This window comes from Carlito syrichta, unplaced genomic scaffold, assembly GCF_000164805.1.
Source record: "Carlito syrichta isolate Samal-C Ts95f unplaced genomic scaffold, Tarsius_syrichta-2.0.1 Scaffold315112, whole genome shotgun sequence".
Classification (NCBI taxonomy): Eukaryota; Metazoa; Chordata; class Mammalia; order Primates; family Tarsiidae; genus Carlito; species Carlito syrichta.
This window is the reverse complement of record NW_007259208.1, coordinates 116,178-136,432: the sequence shown is the minus strand read 5'-3', so window position 1 is coordinate 136,432 and position 20,255 is coordinate 116,178. Positions and strand designations below refer to the sequence as shown.

General features: G+C 38.3%; 1 protein-coding gene across 3 annotated transcripts in view; it reads right to left on the bottom strand.

Moving 5' to 3' along the window:
- Positions 1–713: 713 nt before the first annotated feature.
- LOC103274903 (ras-related GTP-binding protein B) overlaps positions 714–20,255 on the bottom strand; it is a 43,271-nt gene continuing 23,729 nt past the window's right edge. For all 3 annotated transcript variants that reach the window (XM_008072317.1, XM_008072319.1, XM_008072318.2), the window contains 5 exons: positions 9,214–9,309; positions 6,926–7,048; positions 4,125–4,216; positions 2,440–2,555; positions 714–1,220 (listed from right to left, as the gene is read on the bottom strand). In XM_008072317.1, coding sequence (XP_008070508.1) covers positions 1,123–1,220; positions 2,440–2,555; positions 4,125–4,216; positions 6,926–7,048; positions 9,214–9,309 — 525 coding nt within the window. In that variant the 3' untranslated portion in view covers positions 714–1,122. The remainder of the gene's footprint in view (positions 1,221–2,439; positions 2,556–4,124; positions 4,217–6,925; positions 7,049–9,213; positions 9,310–20,255) is intronic.

Genomic DNA, 20,255 nt, shown 5'->3' with positions numbered 1-20,255 from the left:
AAATGAGATGAGTCTACTGTGCTGTAGATTCCCTAAATGCCTTTGTGTTCTGTTATCCTGTCAATGGAAACTGAAAATGTTGGGGCTTTGAGTGAATAATTTCAGTTAGTGTTGTCAAACTCCATTTCTTGCAGTTCACAATGCTTCTTTTTTTCCTTAGGGAAGAAAGTTAAATTTAACCCCCAACTTAAACAATTTAATACTGTTTGACTAGAATAATGAAGGTACAGAGCATTAGGCGTTATGTAACACATAAAATTAACCACTCCTGGACCTCATTAATCCAATTTATATTTCCTCCACTTTTTATTCATTCCTTCTCTAGTTGCATCCTGGAACAGACATTCAGCACAACTCAGGCCTCAATTACTACCAGAGCTTCCCCAAAGGCCATCAGTCAGTCCATATAGCCTAGGTTAATTTTTTTTTCAAAACTGCTTTCACATAGTTCCCCTGCTCAAATGTCTACAATCCTTTCCTATCACATTTAGAAATCATATGTCAAAATTCTTCTGCCAAGCTTTGAGACTATAATCTGGCTCCATTCTTCCCATTCAACTTTATTTTGTACTTCTTCCCAACCAGCAGATCCCTCCTCCATGTAGGATAACTGTGAAATTCCTTTGCTCATTCTTAGGACAAAATTGAAGAAACAAGGAAAAGAAAAACAGATACTGAAATCCCTAACAGGGATTATTTAGAATCGAAGCAACTGAAGTCAAGGGATATTTTTATTGCATACTGAGAAAACAGTAATACTTCAAACATACAGTTTACTTACTATGTAATAAGGAATACAAGGCAATGCTGGGAAATGCTTTGGCATACACAACTACTGGAACCAGGTTATCAGAACATTTAAACATGATTAGAGCCTTTTCATCAGAACACTTTACAAATATCACCTACTTTTATGTTACACCAGCTTCATGAACAATTCATCTTTGAACTCCTCAATGGCTATTTAATTAAATAGCATCCAAGGTTAAACGTTAAGTCTAGGGAGTAGAGAAGATATACAGATGCGATAAGCATCACATTTCAGGATCTAAGTATATGAATACATTAAGATTAGTTAAGAAGCTGATTCAACTTTTTGTGTGAAACAATATCCATCAATGTTTAGCGCATGAGAAGACATTGCTTTGGTCCATCCACTCTTTCCAGCTTTTCAAAGTGTTTCCTGGCATTGCGGATGTTGATCAGAGTAGCTGCAGAAGCTAGGGGGTGGGGAGACATCCAACAAAATAAGTATAGGCAGCCAAAGGAATGTCTGACTGGTATAAACAAATAAAAGAGTCAAATCCTTCAGCATATGTTACAGAGTACATATAGAAATAGGAGGTCCCAAGTTAACAAGGTTTAATTTTTCTGAATAAGCAGAAGAAGATTTGTTCATATTATAAACACAAAATTTCCAAGATCTTTTGGTTTGGAGCTAATAGTATAAAACCCATGATCTTATGCCATAACATATTTTAATACTAACCTAAAGCAGGAAAAGCCAGTGGATGAAAGATAACTTAAACTTCTTGGACCATCCTGAAAATACTGCAAGAATCTTTGTTTCATTGGTTATGATAGCTATGATATCGAAGCACCAAACACTTTCCTTCAAGCCCCTCCCATAAGAGAAATATAAGAATATGCAGTGACATATTAAACAGTTCAGCATTTAACAGATCAGAGCCTAGACTGACAAGTCCTTAAAAAAAGTTATACCATGTAGAACATAAATCATGGATTTGAATTCTCTTTTCTTTAAAATTTCTAGATTTAGTAACTTGCTTTCTGAAGTTCACATGAAGAAAAACCTAATACCCTAGAGGCTACATTATTATTTTTTCTTTTCTTTTTTTTTTTTTTTTTTTTTTTTTTTGAGTTAGAGTCTCACTCTCTTGCCCAGGCTAGAGTGCAGTGGCACTCTCACAGTCACTGCAGCCTCGACCTGCTGGGCTCTGGTGATCCTTCTGTCTCAGCCTTCCAAGTAACTGGAACTACGGACATGCACCACCACACCCAGCTAATTTTTAGATGTATTGTAGAGACAAGGTCTCATCAAGTTGCCCAGGCTGGTCTCAAACTCCTGGGTTCAGGCAGTCCTCTCGTCTCAGCCTCCCAAAGTGCTGGGATTACAGGCTTCACCCACTGCACCTGGCGAGAGGCTACATTATTTTTAAGCTTTAAAATATAAATCTATTAAATAAAAAACTATTTATTACTAGTACTAGTTTTTTATTGTAGTAAAATATACATAACATAAAATGTACCATTTTAATTATTTTTAAGCATACAGTTCAGTGGGATTAAATACCTTCACATTGTTGTGCAAGCATTCCCACCACAAAATAGTCTTTAAGTATCTAATAAAGTACTACCTCTAGGGCAATTATTTAAAGAATGTATCACTTTAAACATGTCAACTAAGTTTAAACTTACGAATGGATGGATCAGACATCACGACCATCACATAAGTGTTGGATGTAAAGATGTCAATGAAAGCGGCGAAGTTAGAGTTCCTGACTTCCATACTCTGGAAGGAAGCAGCCAACTTACTATAGGAGAAAGGAGAATAGTGGTTAAAGAACATAAAATAATAACACTATAACAAGCTCTCGTCCTTTATGTTAGACATTTTTATAGCATTATACCTCAATTCACCCCTTCACTAAGGTGGTTGGTTAACCACTAACCCCAACTTGTTTTCCAAGAAAATTCTAATATTGAATTTAACATGTTTTGAAAAGTGACTAGGACAGAAAATGAGTTAGGATTTGATGTTTTTTTCTTTTTCTTTCCTTCCTTTTAAAAAAATGAGTTAGGGTCTCACTCTGTCATCCAGGCTGGAATTCAGCAGCATGATCATGACTCGCTGCAACCTGGAACTTCTGGGCTTAAATAATCTTCCCACCTCAGTCTTCTGAGTAGCTGGGATTACTGGCATGCACCAACATGCTTGGCTAAAGGACTTGATACTGACTGTGAAATGAACACGAGCCTAGATCCATGTTTAAAATCATGTTACAAAAGACTTCTCCAATATTCAAAAAATGTCTTAAGTTTAAATTTCCCGATTAATACATATTTTAATACTAACCTAAAGCAGGTTAGCCTATACCTTTTTAATGTTACATTTAAATTAAAGAAATAATTCTATTTATTTGAAAACAAACAAGGTAATGTATTTGCTTGCCACTGGCTATTTCTTCTTACAAATGTCAGCATAAACATTCCAGAAAGTCTCAAAGTGTGCTGAAGCATAAAGGGAATAAATTTAACAGGGTGTAGTGGCTCTCACCTATAATCCCAGCACTTTGTGAGGCCGAGGTGAGAGAACTGCCTGAGCCCATCGTTTCGAGATCAGCCTGGGCAACTTGGCGAGACCTCATCTCTACAATAAATTTAAAAATTAGCTGGGCTTGGTAGCATGTGCCTGTAATTCCAGCTGCTTGGAAGACTAAGGTGGAAGGATCACCTGAGTCCAGCAGGTTAAGGGTGCAGTGGCCATGAGCATGCCACTGTACTCCAGCCTGGGCAATAGAGTGAGACTCCGACTAAAAAAAAAAAAGGAGTAGGTTCGTATCTCCTGTTAAGCCATTAAACTTTCTTTCATCAGGACAAGGCATTTGGTTATTGAATCTTAACTAAATTATGATGTTCAGCCATTCCACTTTCCTATATCCACAATGCTAAGATACAAATTTTATTTAATCAAAGCTGATACAACATGATTAGACATTTTTAGACTCTCTATTCTGTACTATTTCTAAGTCAGTACCACACTATTCTAATTACTACAGTTTTTATAGTAAATTTTAGTACTTAATAAAGCAAATTCTTCTTCCTTCTTCTTTTTAAAATCTCTCTTGTATATTATCTGTTTATTTCTTTCCAGATTGTATCAAACATCTTGATAGGGTATTCTGTTTGGATATTTTTCATATACTACTTCTGTACAAGGACCTGCACTTCAGTTAACTGTAGGCCACTTGGGGATTAGCTTTCTTTTTGATTGAAGGAACTGTTCTGAATATAGAAGTACAGTCAACTATAGTTATTTGAACTTCTCAAAAATGCCAATTTTTTTCCAGAGATAAACAGCTCATACCTTCAAGATCTCTTACCTGCAGCTCAGCTTGAACTGCTTAATAATGTTGCTGATTTTCTCAAATCTATGAGCATCACGCTGCTCTTTACACTGATAGTGAGAAATCACCTATGAAAAAGAACATTGTCCTTTGAATCCATGCAAAATAGTCATATCATCCTGGCTTACCGCCTCTTCTCCTTTGTCCCATATCCTGTCAACACTGTATGTGATTTCGACATCCATTTGGATGGCCCATCTAGTATTGTTTGGTTATAATTTTATTAGATCATTTATGTATTACCTACTTTGGTTCACTGCTGTTCTTTCTCGCTTTAATCATTAAATGTTCATTTTATTTCAATATTTCATGTGATATTTTTGATAAAAGTACATTATCAAAAAGGAAAACAAATAAAAGTTCATAGCTGTTCTTGAGGCATACTTAATTTAATCAAGGCTATAACCAAGTAGCTTTTAGAATTATATTTTAAAAGCTCAACTACATGATTCCAGCTCCAGAGGACTAGTTTTAAATGAACCCATGTAGGATGGATACTCACACCAACTGAAAATACTTTCCCTAACACTTTCAGATGTTAATAAAATCACACAAGGTCATCTACAGGCTGAATATACAAATGCAAAGTTTCTAGTAGGAAGCAAAACGGGGTCACTTGCCAGAAGAAAATTCACAGGGAAATTCCTTGAGACAATGTAAAACTTTCAAAACATAATTCCTAAACTAGTGGAAAAGCAGGTCTGCCTTGCTTGACTTCACACTCTCTCAGTGAAAATGGTTAATCACATTCAAACTTGGTCTCAAGAGAAACAAAAGCTACCTATCACTGATAGTGAAGAATAGGGACCTTACATTAGGTTAACCTCTATAACCATGTGTGGTGGAAACAGCAGGGGAACACTGCTGAAACAGAATTCTGCAGTGCCGTGTATTTCAAGACACAGAGTAGCTTACTTGCTTATTACTACTCACACTAGCAGAAAAAAACAGGGCTCAGGGTAGTACAATTCCAAGCAAGTTAACCCCTGTCAGTGCGCTGAGCCAGAAAGACACTCTAGAGTTAGGACTCCTTGCCTCAGCTGTACCAGCAAGCAGAAAGGATGGCTCCCAAATATTGCTGTAGTTACAAATAGTGCTTGTAAGAAGGAGGTAAAGGGGTTGTACTTTGGTTTCTCTGCCCTCTGTTGCTATAATAGTAAAAGCAATCAGTGTTTAATAGTTAACCAACTAAAATGTCAAGGCTTGTGCTAGGTGCTTAATGTTACTGTATCGCATTTTAATCCACATAATAAGCCTATGATATAGATATTATTATGCCCATTTTATAGAAAGAAAAATGAGCTCAGAGAGATTAAGAATTGCTTCTAAAATCAACAAGAATTGGCAAAGTTCAGAAACAAACTATTTACTGGGAGCTGTTGCTCTTAGAATTATATTTACTAAGTTGATTTGCAATCACTTATATGCAATGTGTTGTAACATCCCAAATTAGTTTCTATAAGTGCAATTTTAAAAATTTACTTATAATACTGAATTTTGCATTCCCCCTCTCAGGGTCGTACAAAGAGTAGACTCTAATACAGTTTCTAAGTACAATTAATACGAAAAATAAAAATACCACCATGTCTCTTTTCCCCCTCTTCTCCATCTGAACTCTTAGCTGTGTCACAGAGTAACTAACCATACATCTCTCCCAACTCAGTCTTTTAGAGAAAAGAGTGAGATATAAGTTTTCTCAAAAGGAAAATATCCTATATTTCATAATAAAAGTCTATAGGAAATAGGACTCCTTTGATACAAATGAATAATTATTAGTAGAAATGATCTAAACTCTCTAATAAAGTAAACCTGAAAAATTTTAATGTTTACTAACTACTAAAGAGCTATATACCAAAGGACTTCTTCCAGGTTACTTGTTGACAATACTGCTTTACTCAAAACTTCAGTACTGCTTTACTCATTGAGATACCACCTAATCCCTGTAAGAATGGCCACCATTAATAAAACAAACAGATGCTGGCGAGGATGTGGAGAAAAAGAAACGCTTCTACACTGCTGGTGGGAATGTAAACTGGTGCAGCCTCTTTGGAAGACAGTGTGGCGATTCCTGAAAGAACTAGAAATTGACCTTCCATATGACCCAGCAATTCCCCTATTGGGAATATACCCAGAGGAACTCAAATTATTCTACAAAAAAGATACCTGCACACGTATCTTTGTTGCAGCTCTATTCACAATAGCAAAAACATGGAACCAACTATGTTGCCCATCGAAGCTGGACTGGATAAAAAAAAAGTGGTACATATACACGATGGAATATTATGCAGCCATAAAGAAAGACAAATATATGGACTTTGTAGTAACTTGGATGGATTTGGAGTCGATCATACTCAGTGATTTATTACAGAAACAAAGAACTGAGTTCCATATGTTCTCACTCATAAATGGACCTTGAACAATTATAAAGCTGTAAGAAAGCGATTGGCAGTAATGAGAAACTGTAAGGGGAGCGGGGGTGGGATCAGCAGTTGAGGGAAACTGCTAGGGGAGGGAGGGGCATATCTCATCAACAAGGGCACCTGCATGATCAATGTTTATATACCTAACCCTGAAATATACCCCACATCTTTACAATAACAATTTTTTAAAATTATATTCTGAAATTCCAGCATTAAATAAATTCCTCTTCTTTTTTTTTTAAAAAAAGGTTGTACATAGGTTGAAATTAACAAGACGGTTCTTCCTAAAAGTGGTAATATGCTGTTCTCTGTTAAAGGTACAGTGTAAAGTATACCTGCAAAGTAGAAAATTCTTACCAAAAAAGTAGCTCTCTCAAACAAAAGTACTTCATCAGCTTCGATAATTTCAGCAAAATTCCTTAGGTTCATTTCCAGCTGCTGAACATTGGGAATCAGCTGATAAACAATGCTGGACCAAGCCTAGCAGGACAGAAACACAGTGTATTATTACTAATGAGTAGTCAGTCCCAGACCTTTGAAAAGAGTAAGTACACTATAACATATGGACAGCAAATGATGATGATAGTTGAGTCTCAAACAAATATTGATACAACACAAATGAAATAAGAAGACGAAGCTAATACTTGATTTTCATCCTTGAGTTGATTTAAAGTTTACTTTGGTAAAATGCTAGAGAAACTTCTTTCATTAATAACTAGAAGTAAACAAGTATTTAATGCCATCATGTTGCCTTAGGAAAAAAGTTTAAAAATATGATCTACTGAGTTAAAAAGCTTCTAATCCAGCCATTTAACAAATATTTAATTCTAACAGTATAGATTTCTCTAAAGATCAGAACCTAATAATGCTATATTTAACATACACCCAAGAATCAATTTTGTGAAAACATCAGAGCCACATAGACAAATGGCCCCTTCCCTTAAATGTGATAATATAACATTAGAAGAGAAACTAGTGGCATTATCATTCCCAAAGGTTTGCTGTCAGCTGTATGCATTATTGATCCAATTGAATTAAAAATGATCCACTGTGTGTTTGCCTATAACTAACTTCATCCAGGGGAGTATGACTAATGTAAACAGTTGAAAATAACCATACCCTCCCTCTATTCTCTCAAGGCTCTTTTATTTGTAATTTCACTATACTTCCTTCACTCTCACTCCAATTTGTCTGGTTAGGTGTACTTTGTTTTTCTCTCCCCTACTAGAGGACAGGAACCTGGTCTCAGTCATTTGTGTATCCAACAGCATCAAGCAGATATGCAATAAGTGCTTGTTGAACAAAACAATATAAAAATTTAAGTCAGCTGTATGCAACATTGATGTAAGAGATAGTAGTGCCATGTCTCTGTTCCAATTAGTTTTATTACTTAGGCATGGAGGTTCAGGTTCCAAGTTCCCAGGTCGGTGTTAATGTCACTGCTGAATTTACCTTGGAGAAGGCACCAAAGCTAACCACAGCAGAGACATTGTCACTCACAGCAGTGTTGTGATTAGCCAATTGTCTCTGGTCGTGTTATATATTGCCATCCTTCACACCGCAGTTGGTTCTTATCAGTGCGTCATGTCCATCCTTATTCACGGTTACCTGTTCTATAGGAATAAGGCTTTGAGAGAAATTCGGCCCATATTAATCTAGAACAGTACTTCCTAGACAGGTATCTTAAAATGATCTGTTATTAGAGTGAGGCTGGGTCAACATAATATTGGGGGAAATTAATTAGTTCAAAAAAAAACAATGGCTATTTTTAAAGTCCAATGATTTTTCTCCTTGGCAAGTCAGGTTTCTGTGCTTATGGCTGTAGACACTTGTCAGATGCTGTTGAAACTGAGGTTCTAGCTACTAGTAACAGAGAAGGATGCCTTCCCACCCAGAGTCACATTTGTCAGTGGATACCAAAAGCAGTCGGAAGGAGAGGTTTGACTACAGGAAGACCCAAAAGGAGCTAGTCCATCAAATCACTAGATCAGAAGGAGAATGGAAGGAAGCAGGATAAGGAGCCTATGTGCTAATAAGGTAATTTCAGCTTCATCCGTAACAAAACCATTGTTGTAACCTTTACAATTAGTGCAAGCAGTGTGGCATCCATTCTAGCAATGGGAACAATACTTCCGGTTGAAAGAATGCTGGTCTCCAACTCAGCACAAAAGTTGAAGCTACCATACTCTAGGCATAACATTGTCTCATTCTAAAACTCCTTTCTCCAATCTTTCCTCTCAATGTTTTTCTTTTATATTGCCATCCAAACTTAGGCAGACTAGCTTATAGAGTTATCTGAATACTAGATACAACTACAATCAGCACTGAGACCACAACAGGTCAAAATGGATGATGGCCACTAAGTGAAACCTCTGCTATCACAAAGATCAGTATTAAATTAATCATGACCAAACTGGCTAATTCTGTGTGATTTGATAGCTATGTCAACCCAATCTAAGATTAAAACCCAAATCTCTCAATGTTAAGTTCAGTATTCTTCAAACAATTTATTGTAAATTATTTCTTTTTTAAGTATAACAAATCTAGATGGCTATGAAATAGTTGAAAATTTTTTAGTTTTGTTAATACCATTCTAGCTTTTTTTCATGCTCTTAAAATGACGGAACTCAGGGAGACATACACACCTTATATAGAGTTTCATCCCAGATAGATGTTCGGAAACAAGAACATTCCAATGGACGAGACAAACGCCTCAAATCTTCTTCTCGTTCTTTAAAAATCTGAATAAAAAATTCCAGTATACTGATCAGCTCTCTTTCACTGCAAGAATGTAATTATTTCAGCATACTTTAATCAGGAGGCTTGGCTCCTTTCTAAGAGGAATTTTGAGTATGTACATTATTTCACAAACTAGGATCGCAGAAATTATTTCAGGTCAGGTTTAAAAATGCAATAGCTAGAATTCTTTAGGCCTATGCTGCTTATGCTGAACACTCACTGAGAGTACCATGTTTATAAATAAAATTTATCATACAGAGGAGTCTTAATAAAACATAGCTAACACTCCAAATCACCAAAACTGGGTCATTTTAACATAGCTATAGCCATATCAACAATTTATAAATCAAAACAATTTAACCTTTACATATCTTTCTGTCTCACACACATATATACAATTATTCATATATATATTATTTACATATGTACTGTATTTACTTAGCTGTATAGATATAACTCCATCCACTCAAATATCTATCCATTTTGTATATGTTTCTATGTATATATGCTCACATACACATGGAAAAATATGTATATAAATATATATACACAGATATTTTCCCATGAGCCGGTGGATTAGTGGTGATAATTTGCATCTGCACTATGGTGGTTAACTTTATGTGTCAACATAGTTAGGCTATGGTATCCAGACATTTGGTCAAATACCAATGTGAATGTTGCTGCAGAGTTATTTTTTAGATAAGACTGACATTTAAACCAGTAGGCTTTGAGTAAAGCAGTTTACTCTCCTTAATGTGGGTGGGCCTCATCCAATTAGTTGAAGGCTTTAAGAGAAAAAGACTGACATTTCCCCCCAAAAGAAGGAATTCTGCCACCAGACTTCCTGCTGACTTGAACTGCAACATTAACTCTTTCATGGATCTCCAGCTGGTCAGCATGCTCTCCAGATTTTGAATTTGCCAGCCTCCACAATTGATTGACATAATTCTTTAAAACCAATCAATCAACACCAGGCTCTTGCTGTATATGTATCTGTATATGTATGTGTATGTGTATGTGTTTGTATTATGTGTATATTCACATATTCTATTGGTTCTGTTATTCTGGAGAACCCTGAGACTTTGGTATTGAGACTGGTTCCAGAGGATAATCTTAAGAATAAGTTTTCTGAACTGGTTCTGGAGTTGGTTCTCTAATTGGTTAGATGTAAAGGCTCTAATACTATTTCCAGTAGTAAAGAGAGCACTGATAATCTATGGTGTGATGTGACAACAGAAATACACAAAATACCACCACTGAAAATTCTTAATCAAATACTTATAAGAAGATTCTGGGTTACCACATATATAATTTCAAACATTTTTGTCAAAATGACAAGCATGAGATTGGCTGGCTGATCCTTACTGTGCTAGACAAAGAAGGGAAAGAAAATGATGAGCTGAGATTTGAATTCCTGGTTCAAGCACCATGTACATGTAAATGACTGGAAAGTTTCTATGACTACCCTAAATAAAATCCTTGCCTCCTATAGCTGCAAGGTTGAGATTGCTGAAAATCAAATTTAGAATCTCATCCTATAAGTGGAAGAATTACAATCCAAATTAAATTCACAAACTCACAGGTGTCTGCTGTTAAAGTGAAGGCAATGACTGGAAAAAACGGAATTCTGAAAAATGGAATGGAGGTCATATGGAAAGATCCTGGGGACACCGAACCCATAAATTCTAATGAATCTTCTCTGCCAACAGAAGCAGCTGCTCCATCCTTATCTGAGATTAACTCTCCTTGGCCTGAAGAAACTGCCATGGCCTCCCCTGAGGTAGCTGTCTTGTAAGACACTCCTGACTCACCTGTACTACCCCTCTTTGCTTCCAGACTAGTTTAAGTCTCATCAGGCTCCTAAAGGTGAGGTACACGTAACATCACTAAGGGTACCTGATCCTAAACCAGGAGAAATGAGGACCAGTGGGAGGCCCAAACTTCACCTGCATAAGTAGACCGCTTACGGTATCTAATCCTGACTTGTATCCCACATCTTTAAAATAAAATAAAGAAGGAAAAAAAGTGTGGCCCAAGAGGAATTTTGTTGCACTCCAAAAGAACTACATAATTTTTCCAACTTATACGGACAAAATCATAAGAATAAGTTTGTGAATAGATATTAAGGGTATAGGATAATGGTGGAAGAAACATAAAGTTGAATCAGGCAAAATTTATTGATATGAGCCCATTAAGCAGAGAGTATGCATTTAATGTTGTAGCTCAGGGAGTAAAAAAGAGCTCTAACAGTTTGTTTGGTTGGCTAAAGCATGGACCAAAAGGTGGCCTACACTAAATGAAATTGAAATACCAGAAAATTAGCCAGGGGTGGTAGTGCGCATCTGTAGTTCCAGCTACTTGGAAGGCTGACGTGGTAGGATTGCCAGAGCCCAGTAGGTCGACACTGGGGTGGCCATGAGTGTGCCACTGCACTCCAGCCTGGGTGACAGAGTGAGACTCCAACACACACAAAAAAAGAAAGAAATACCAGAATTACCTTGATATGCTCTAGAGGAAAGATCCAAAGGCTTGTAGAAACTGAAATGTTCTAGTGGATTTATCATTTAAGGCCTACTCACCAACTCTGGGAGGCTCCAGAAGGTTCTTTCATCATGACTGCGAAAAATAAATTTGTGAGGATAACCCCAGTTTCCTTCTGCAGCTCTGTGATATTCTTCTCTATAGGCCAGAACTTACAGTGAGAACTGCTGCCACTGAACTGGGAAACCTAAATGTAATGGAGGTAACTGGATCCTGGAATAGCAGGAGCCAAGTGGAGGCACTCAATCACCCTAGAGGCAACATGTGGTTACTGTAATGAACAGCAGAGTCAAAGTATTAATCAGAATAGTCTGGCTCATAGAGACTTATGGCATTGGCTAACTAAACGTGGTGTTCCTAAAAGTAAAAGGGATGGAAGTCTACTAAATTTTTACTTCATCTGTGTAAGTGGAAGAATTCTAAGTTCACTGATCAGAAATCTAACTTGAATTGTAAAAACAGAAAGTCACAGCATCTCAGGCAATATTCGGACTTGGCCAGTTTACAGGCCCAGAACCACTTGAATGAAGGTGAGGCTGGCTACCCTTGAGGAAGGACACTGTCACACATTTATACTGTTAACTTTCTTCCCAGCATCCTTCAAAGAGATCAGTTTGGCCTTTTTACCAGGGTAACTGTGCACTGGGAAAAAATATATAATCAGACTTTTAAAGGACTGCGGGGCACTGGCTCTGAACTGACACTAATTCCAGGAGACTTAAAATGTAACTGTGATTCACCAGTCAGAGTAGGAGCTTATGGAGGACAGGTAGCCAATGGAGTGTTAGCTTATATCTGTCTCACGCAGGCCTACTGGGTCCTCAAAACTTTCCTGTGTGTTATTTTCCCAGTTCCAGAATGCATAATTGAAACAGACAAACTTAGCAACTGGCAGAAACCCCCACATTGGCTCTTTGACCTGTGGAGTGAGGGCTACTATGGTGGGGAAGTCAATAGAACTGCCTCTACCTAGACAAATAGTAAACCAAAAGCAATGTTGCATTCCTGGAGGGATTACAGAAATTAGTGCGACCACCAAAGACATGAAAGATGCAGGATTGGCAATTCCCACCACATCCTCATTCAACCTATTTAGCCTGTGTAGAAGACAGATGGCTTAATAGTGTATTACCAGGTGGTGACTATAATTGCAGCTACTGTGTCAAATGTGGTTTCATTGCTTGAGCAAATTAACACACCCTCTGCTCTCTGTATAACAGCTATTTTTCTGACAAATGCTTTTATCTCCATACCTGTTCATAAGGTCCACGATAAGTTCACTATACGTAGTTTGCTTTCAGCTGGCAATGCTGGCAATACACCTTCACTGTTCTACCTCAGGGATATGTCAATTCTCTAGTTCCATGTCATACTTTACTTCACAGGGACTTTAACCACGTTTCCCTTTTACAAGATACCACATCAGTTCATTACATTGATGATATTATGCTGATTGGACTTAATGAGAGCAGCAGTTACTCTAGACTTATTGGTAAGATATATGTATGTCAGAGGATAGGAAACAAATCTGACAGAAATTCAGGGGCCTTCTTCCTCAGTGAAATTTCTAGGGGTGTAGTGATATGGGGAGAAGTCTCAAGAGTGAAGAATAAGTTGTTGCATATGGCCCCTCCTACAACCCAGAGAACAGCACATCTAGAGGGCCTCTTTAAATTTTAGAGGTAACATTTTCCTCATTTGGCTGTGTTACTGTGTCCCATTTACCAAATGACCCAAAAAACTGATAGTTTTGAGTGGGTCCCAGAACAGAATAAGGCTCTACAGCAGGTTCAGGCTGCTGTGCAAGCTGCTCTGCCTCTTGGGCCATATGATCCAGCAAATTCAATGGTGCTTGAAGTGTCAGTGGCAGATAAAGATGTTGTTTGGAGTCTTTGACAGGCATCCATAGATGAATTGTAGCACATGACTTAAGGACACTGAAGCAAAGCCCAGCCATCCTCTGATAACTATACTCCTTTTGAGAAGTAGTTCTTGACCTGCTACTGGGTATTAGTGCAGACTGCACACTTAATCACTGACTATCAATTTATCATTAGACCTAAGCTACTCATTATGTACTGGGTGTTGTCTGACCTACAAACCCATAAAATTGGACGTACACAGTAGCACTCCATCACCAAATTAAAGTGGTATATATACAATCAGGTTCAAGCATGCCTTGGATAAACAAGTAAGCTACATGAAGAATTGGCCTAAATTGCCATGGTCCTCATTCCAATTATAATGCCTTCTCTTTTCCAGTCTGCAACTATGGCTTCATGGGGAGCTCCTGACAATCAGCTGACAGAGGAAGAAAACTTGGGACTGATTTACAGAAATTTCTGCAATAATACACAGGCACCACCTAGAACCAAACAATCACAACATTACAGTCCCTTTAAGGGACATCCCTGAAGGAAAGTGGTAAAGGGAAATCCTCCCAGTACGCAGGAACGTCAAGCATCTGGTTGTTAACTTTGTTTCAAAGGAGAAATGGCCAGATTTACAATTATGTATGAATTCACAAGTTGCAGTCATTGGTTTGCTGGATGGTCAAGGACATAGAAGGAACATGATTGAAAAATTGGTGACAGAGGTCTGTGAAAGAAGCATATAGACAGATAGCTCTGATTGGGCAAAAAATGTGAAGATAACTTGTGTATCATGTGAATGCCCAACAAAGAATGACTTCAGCAGAAGATGTTCATACAAGTGGATAGAATGACCTGTTCAGTCTCCTTCCCCAGCCACCCAAGTTCACAATTAAAGTGGCTGTGGTATCAGGGTTGGAAGTTATGCATGGGTCCAGCAACAAGGACTTACACTCACCAAGGCCAAGCTGACTACAGCTATGCTGAGTGCCCAATCTGTTCACAGCAGATATCAACAATGAGTACCTAATATGGCACCATTCCCCAAGGTCATCAGTCAGATTGGTGGCAGATTGATTACACTGGTCTGCTTCTAACAGACACTCTAGATATATGAAATTGTCTTCCCTGCATGCAATGCTTCAGCCAAAACTATCATCCATGGACTTACAGAATGCCTTATACACCATCACAGTATTGCACACAGCTTTGCTTCTGATCAAGAAACTCATTTCACAGTAAATGATGTGAAGAAATGGGCCCGAGGTCATGAAATTCACTGGTCTTATTACCATGTTCCCCATCATCCTAAAGTAGATGGCTTGACAAAATGGCAGAATAGCCTTTTTATGTTTTAATTAGAGATGAAGTCTTGCTATACTGCCTCGGTTGTATTTGAACCATTGGGCTCAAGCAATCTTCCTACCTCAGCCTCTCAAATAGCTGGGACTACAGGCATGTGCCACTACACTCAGCCAGAATGGCCTTTTGAAGACTTAGTTACTGAGTGCCAACTACATTGTAACACCTTACAGGGCTGGGGCAAGGTTCTCTAGGAAGCTGCTCTGAATCAGCATCAATAAATATTACTTTTTCTTCCACAGTGAAGAATCATGGGATGGAAACTGAAGTAACACCACTCACTACAACCCTTAGTGACCCATTAGCAAAATTTTTGTGTCTTGTCCCTGTGACATTATGCTTTGCTGGCATAGAGGTCTAAGTTTCAAAGGAAGAAACGTATCCACCAGGAAATGAATGATTGCTTTGAACTAGAAGCTAAGACTGCCACCCAGTCAACTTGAGTTCCTCAAGCCTCTAAATCAACTGGCAAAGAAATGAGTTAGTGTGCTGGCTGGGGTGACTGATCCTGACTACCATGGGGAAATTGGATTCCTACTCCACAATGGAGGTAAGGAAGAAGAGTATGTCTGGAATACAGAAAATCTCTTAGAGTATCTGATAATAAAATGTTATGCCCTGTGATTAAAGTCAATGGAAAACTACAACAACTGAATTTAGGCAGGACTACTAACACTTTTTGGGTCACCCCACCAGATGAAGAACTATAATAAGCTGAGGTGCTTGCTGTGGGCAAAGGAAATCCAGAACTTAAGAAGGCAGTAATAAATACAAACTACAATTAAGTGATCAGTTATACAGATGAAAGCTGTGATTGTCATGAGTATTTTGTCCTTATTTTGTTATGAATATGTATAAATAGAAGATGGCCAACAAGAAGCAGCTTAGAGTATATTTCTTCCATAGGGTAAATCAAAACTACCTAGAGATAACTCCTCAGTACTCAGAGAGGAAGAAGACCAGCAGCACACCTCATAACTCATCAGAGAAGCAACAGGACTCACAGTGTGCAAAAGAGAAAACTCAGTCATCCTGTGTTAGAACTAGGCATATTCCACCTGGGTCACTGCACAAATCATGAACAGCCTCGCTATTCAGTGGGATAGTTAAGAGGAATTAAGGAGTTCTGTGCTCCTGCCACGGACTTTGAAGATTCCCTAAGCCTTTTAGGACCCCAGTCCCTCACAGGAAACTGCATTACGCACAACTGTGCTCTACCAAAACCCACATAAAGCAGTGCTAGAATAAAAGCTCTGAGTGGCTACGGAAGGCATTTCCTGGGAACTAAACCCTTGCTGCTGGCTGCTCTTTAGCTGGCCTGCAGGGGAAAAAGCCCCATGGGAAAATTCTGCTGTAGCATATAGTTCTTGGTTGAGGCAGACTCCTATGAGAAGAGGGGGATAACTATACTTTTACATTCTGAATGCAAATGACCTGAGGCTAAGGCAGGGAAGCTGGGTGGAACTCATTCCCCTAGTAACCTTTCACTTTCATGTAAACTCTTCTGCATAGCCTCTGTACAGCACAGCAGTGTTACCCCAGTGGCCAAGGACTGCTTCACAATCTCCACTAGGGTAGCCAATAGGGCAAACAGGTGGGGAGCTTAAGCCCTTTCCCCCCTATACCTCCTTGAGGCTCAAAGCAGAGAACTTGAATAGTCTGCACAGACCTGCCCAATGCCTAGGTCAGCTGGGAACTTCCAGTGGGGCAACACAGGCCAAGCAGAAAGCCCACAGCCACCATTGCAGCTAGTTGTCTCCACAAATGCCACCTCCTGACTGGAGGTCAACAGGCACAGCCCATCACATCTGATACAATACCTCAGCTTTTGGGAAGGTATGATCCCAGACTCTAGTTAATACCTATCCAAACTACCCCAGTCACTCAGGATGCCTTGAGCCTCTAGAGGTAGACAGCACAGCACTGCCACAGCTGCCAATTAAGAAAATCACCACAAGTCTGTATATAACTAAAGGAACCCTACGGTGCCTATGTCAGGCCTCTGCCGACTTGATATGAGAAGAAATAGTCTACCCAACTGAGAGAAACCAAAAATTAATACTGAATGTGAAAAAACATGAGATATTAAACACTCCCCAAAAGCAACACTAACTATACAGCAATGGACCCTAACCAAACAAACATTCTATGAAATTACCCAAGAAAATTTGCCTTATCTCATCAGAGATGTGACCATTCAAACACAAGAGATTCAGAGAATCCCTTCAAGACATCAAATGAGAATACCAACTCCAATACACATAGTAAATCACTTACACAAAGTAGGTATAAAAGAAAAAATCCTAAAGGTGGCAAGAGAGAAAGGTCAGAATACCTACTGGGGAAGACAAATTAGAATAGCAGCAGACATATCTATAGAAACACTACAGGCTAGAGGAGATTTAAGTCCAATTTTCAAAGTTCTCAAAGATAGACGATTTCAACCAAGAATTTCCTACCCAGCTAAGCTAAGCTTCATCAGCAATGGAGAAAACACTCCACTCAACAACCACAGAATATACATTCTACTCATTATCACATGTAACATACTGCAAGATCAACCACGTCCTCGGCCATAAATCAAGCATAAACAAATTTCATAAGATTGAAATTCTGCCATGCACCTTCTCAGTCCACAGTGGAATAAAAATAAATACCAACACCAACAAAGTTCCTCCCAAACCCACAAAGACATGGACACTAAACAGCATGATGATCAACAACTCCTGTGTCAACATGAAAATCAAAGCAGAAATTAAAGGATGCCTAGAAACAAATGAAAATGAAGAAACACCTTACCTAAATCTCTGGGATGCCATGAAACCAGTATTAGGAGAGGAATTCATATCTCTACAAACACACATGAAAAAAAATGGAAAGATCACAAGTTAACAGCCTAACAAATCACCTAAGGAAGCTGAAAAAGCAAGACCACCAAAACTCCAACTTCAGCAGAAGAATCCAGATCACCAAAATAAAAGCCCAAATACAGGGCATAGAAGACAAAAATATAATAGAAAAAAATCAACAAAACAAATAACTGGTTCTCTGAAAGGATAAACAAGATTGATGGACCCCCTATCCAGATTGACCGAGGAAAAGAGAGAAAAAGCCCAAATAAACACAATCAGAAATGCAAAAGATTAGGTCACAACTGACTCTGAAGAAATACAAAAGATTATCAGAGAGTACTATGTACACTTGTATGGAAACAAACTAGAAAACCCAAATGAAATGGAGGACTATATGATATCACACAACCTCCCAAGGTTGTAACAAGAAGAAATTGAGACCCTAAATAGACCAATAACAACCCTGGAAATTGACTTTGTCATAGGAAAACCACCTAGAAAAAAAAAAAAAAAAAAGCCCTGGACCAGATGGCTTTCCAGCAGAATTCTACAAAACATACAAAGAGCTGATACCAATCCTATTGAAAGTATTCCAGGCAATCGAGAAAGACAGAATTCTCCCCAAATCATTTAATGAAGCCAACATCACTGACACCCAAAGCGGGTAAAGATCCAACTAAGAAAGGGTCAATATCCTTGATAAACATAGATGAAAACAGGTCAATATCCTTGATAAACATAGATGAAAAAATTCTGAACACGATTCTAGCAAACTGGATCCAACAACACATCTCAAAATTCATCTACTGTGACAAAGTAGGCGTCATCCCTGGGATGCAGGGCTGATTCAAAGGCCTAACATCCAGGATCTACAAGGAACTCAAACGTGCTGAAAAGAAAAAAACAAATAGCCCTATTAAAAGGTGGGCAAAAGATACGAATAGATACTTCTCAAAAGAAGTCATACAAGCAGCCAACAGATACCTGAAAAATGCTCAGCCTCACTAATCATCAATGAAATGCAAATTAAAACCACACTGAGATGCCACCTAACTCCAGTCAGGATGGCCATCATCAATAACTCAAAAAACAACAGATGCTGGAGGGAATACAGGGAAAAGGGAACACTTCTACACTGTTGGTGGGAATGTAAACTAGTACAACCTGTGTGGAAAACAGTTTGGCGATTCCTAAAAGATCTAAAAACTAACCTTTCATACAACCCCGCAAACCCCCTGCTGGGAATATACCCGGAGGAACTCAAATCACTCTATGGAAACGATGCCTGCACACACATATTTATTGCAGTATTATTCACAATAGCAAAAACATGGAACCAACTGTGCTGCCCATCGAAAGAGGACTGGATTAAAAAAATATGGTACATATACACAGTAGAATATTATGCAGCCATAAAGAAGGACAAAATTACGAACTTCACAGCAACTTGGATGGATTTAGAGTCTATAATACTGAGTGATCTATCACAGAAACAAAGAACTGAGTACCACATGTTCTCACTCATAAGTGGACCCTGAACAATTATCATAATATTATAAGAAAGGTATTGGCAGTAGTGGGAAACTGCCAGGGGAGGGAGTGGAAACACACCTCATCAATAAGTGTACCTCATCTCAAATCAGGTGAAGTGGGAACCAAACTTTACCTATACAATGACCATTTGTATACCTAATCCTGAATTGTATCCTACATCTTTAAAATTTAAAAAAAATTTAAAAAGACATAGAAAGTAATAAAGTAATCAATCCAACAGGAAGTTATAACAATTTTAAATATATATGCACTCAACACCAGAGCTCTAAGCTTTATAAAACAAATTCTACTAGACCTAAGAAAAGAGACAGACAGCAATTCAGTAATAGTGGGAGACTTCAACATTCCACTGACAGCAATAGACAGATCATCAAGGCAGAAAGTTGACAAAAAAACAAAACTGAAGTTAAACTGGACCCTAGAGCAAATGGACCTAACAGACATTTTCAGAACATTCCACCCCCAAACTACAGAATATACATTTTTCTCATCAGCACATGGAACAAGATAGACCATATGATAGGCCACAAATCAAGTTTCAGTAAATTCAAAAAAATCAAAGTCATATAAAACACCTTCTCAGACCACAGTGGAATAAAACTAGAAATTAGCTCCAAGAATTCACAAAACCAAACAAAAACGTGAAAAATGAACTGTAAGCCGGGCTTGATGGCTCAGCCTGTAATCCCGCACATTTGGGAGGCTGAAGTGAGTGGATTGCCTGAGCCCACGGGTTCGAGACCCACCTGGGCAATTTGGCGAGACCTC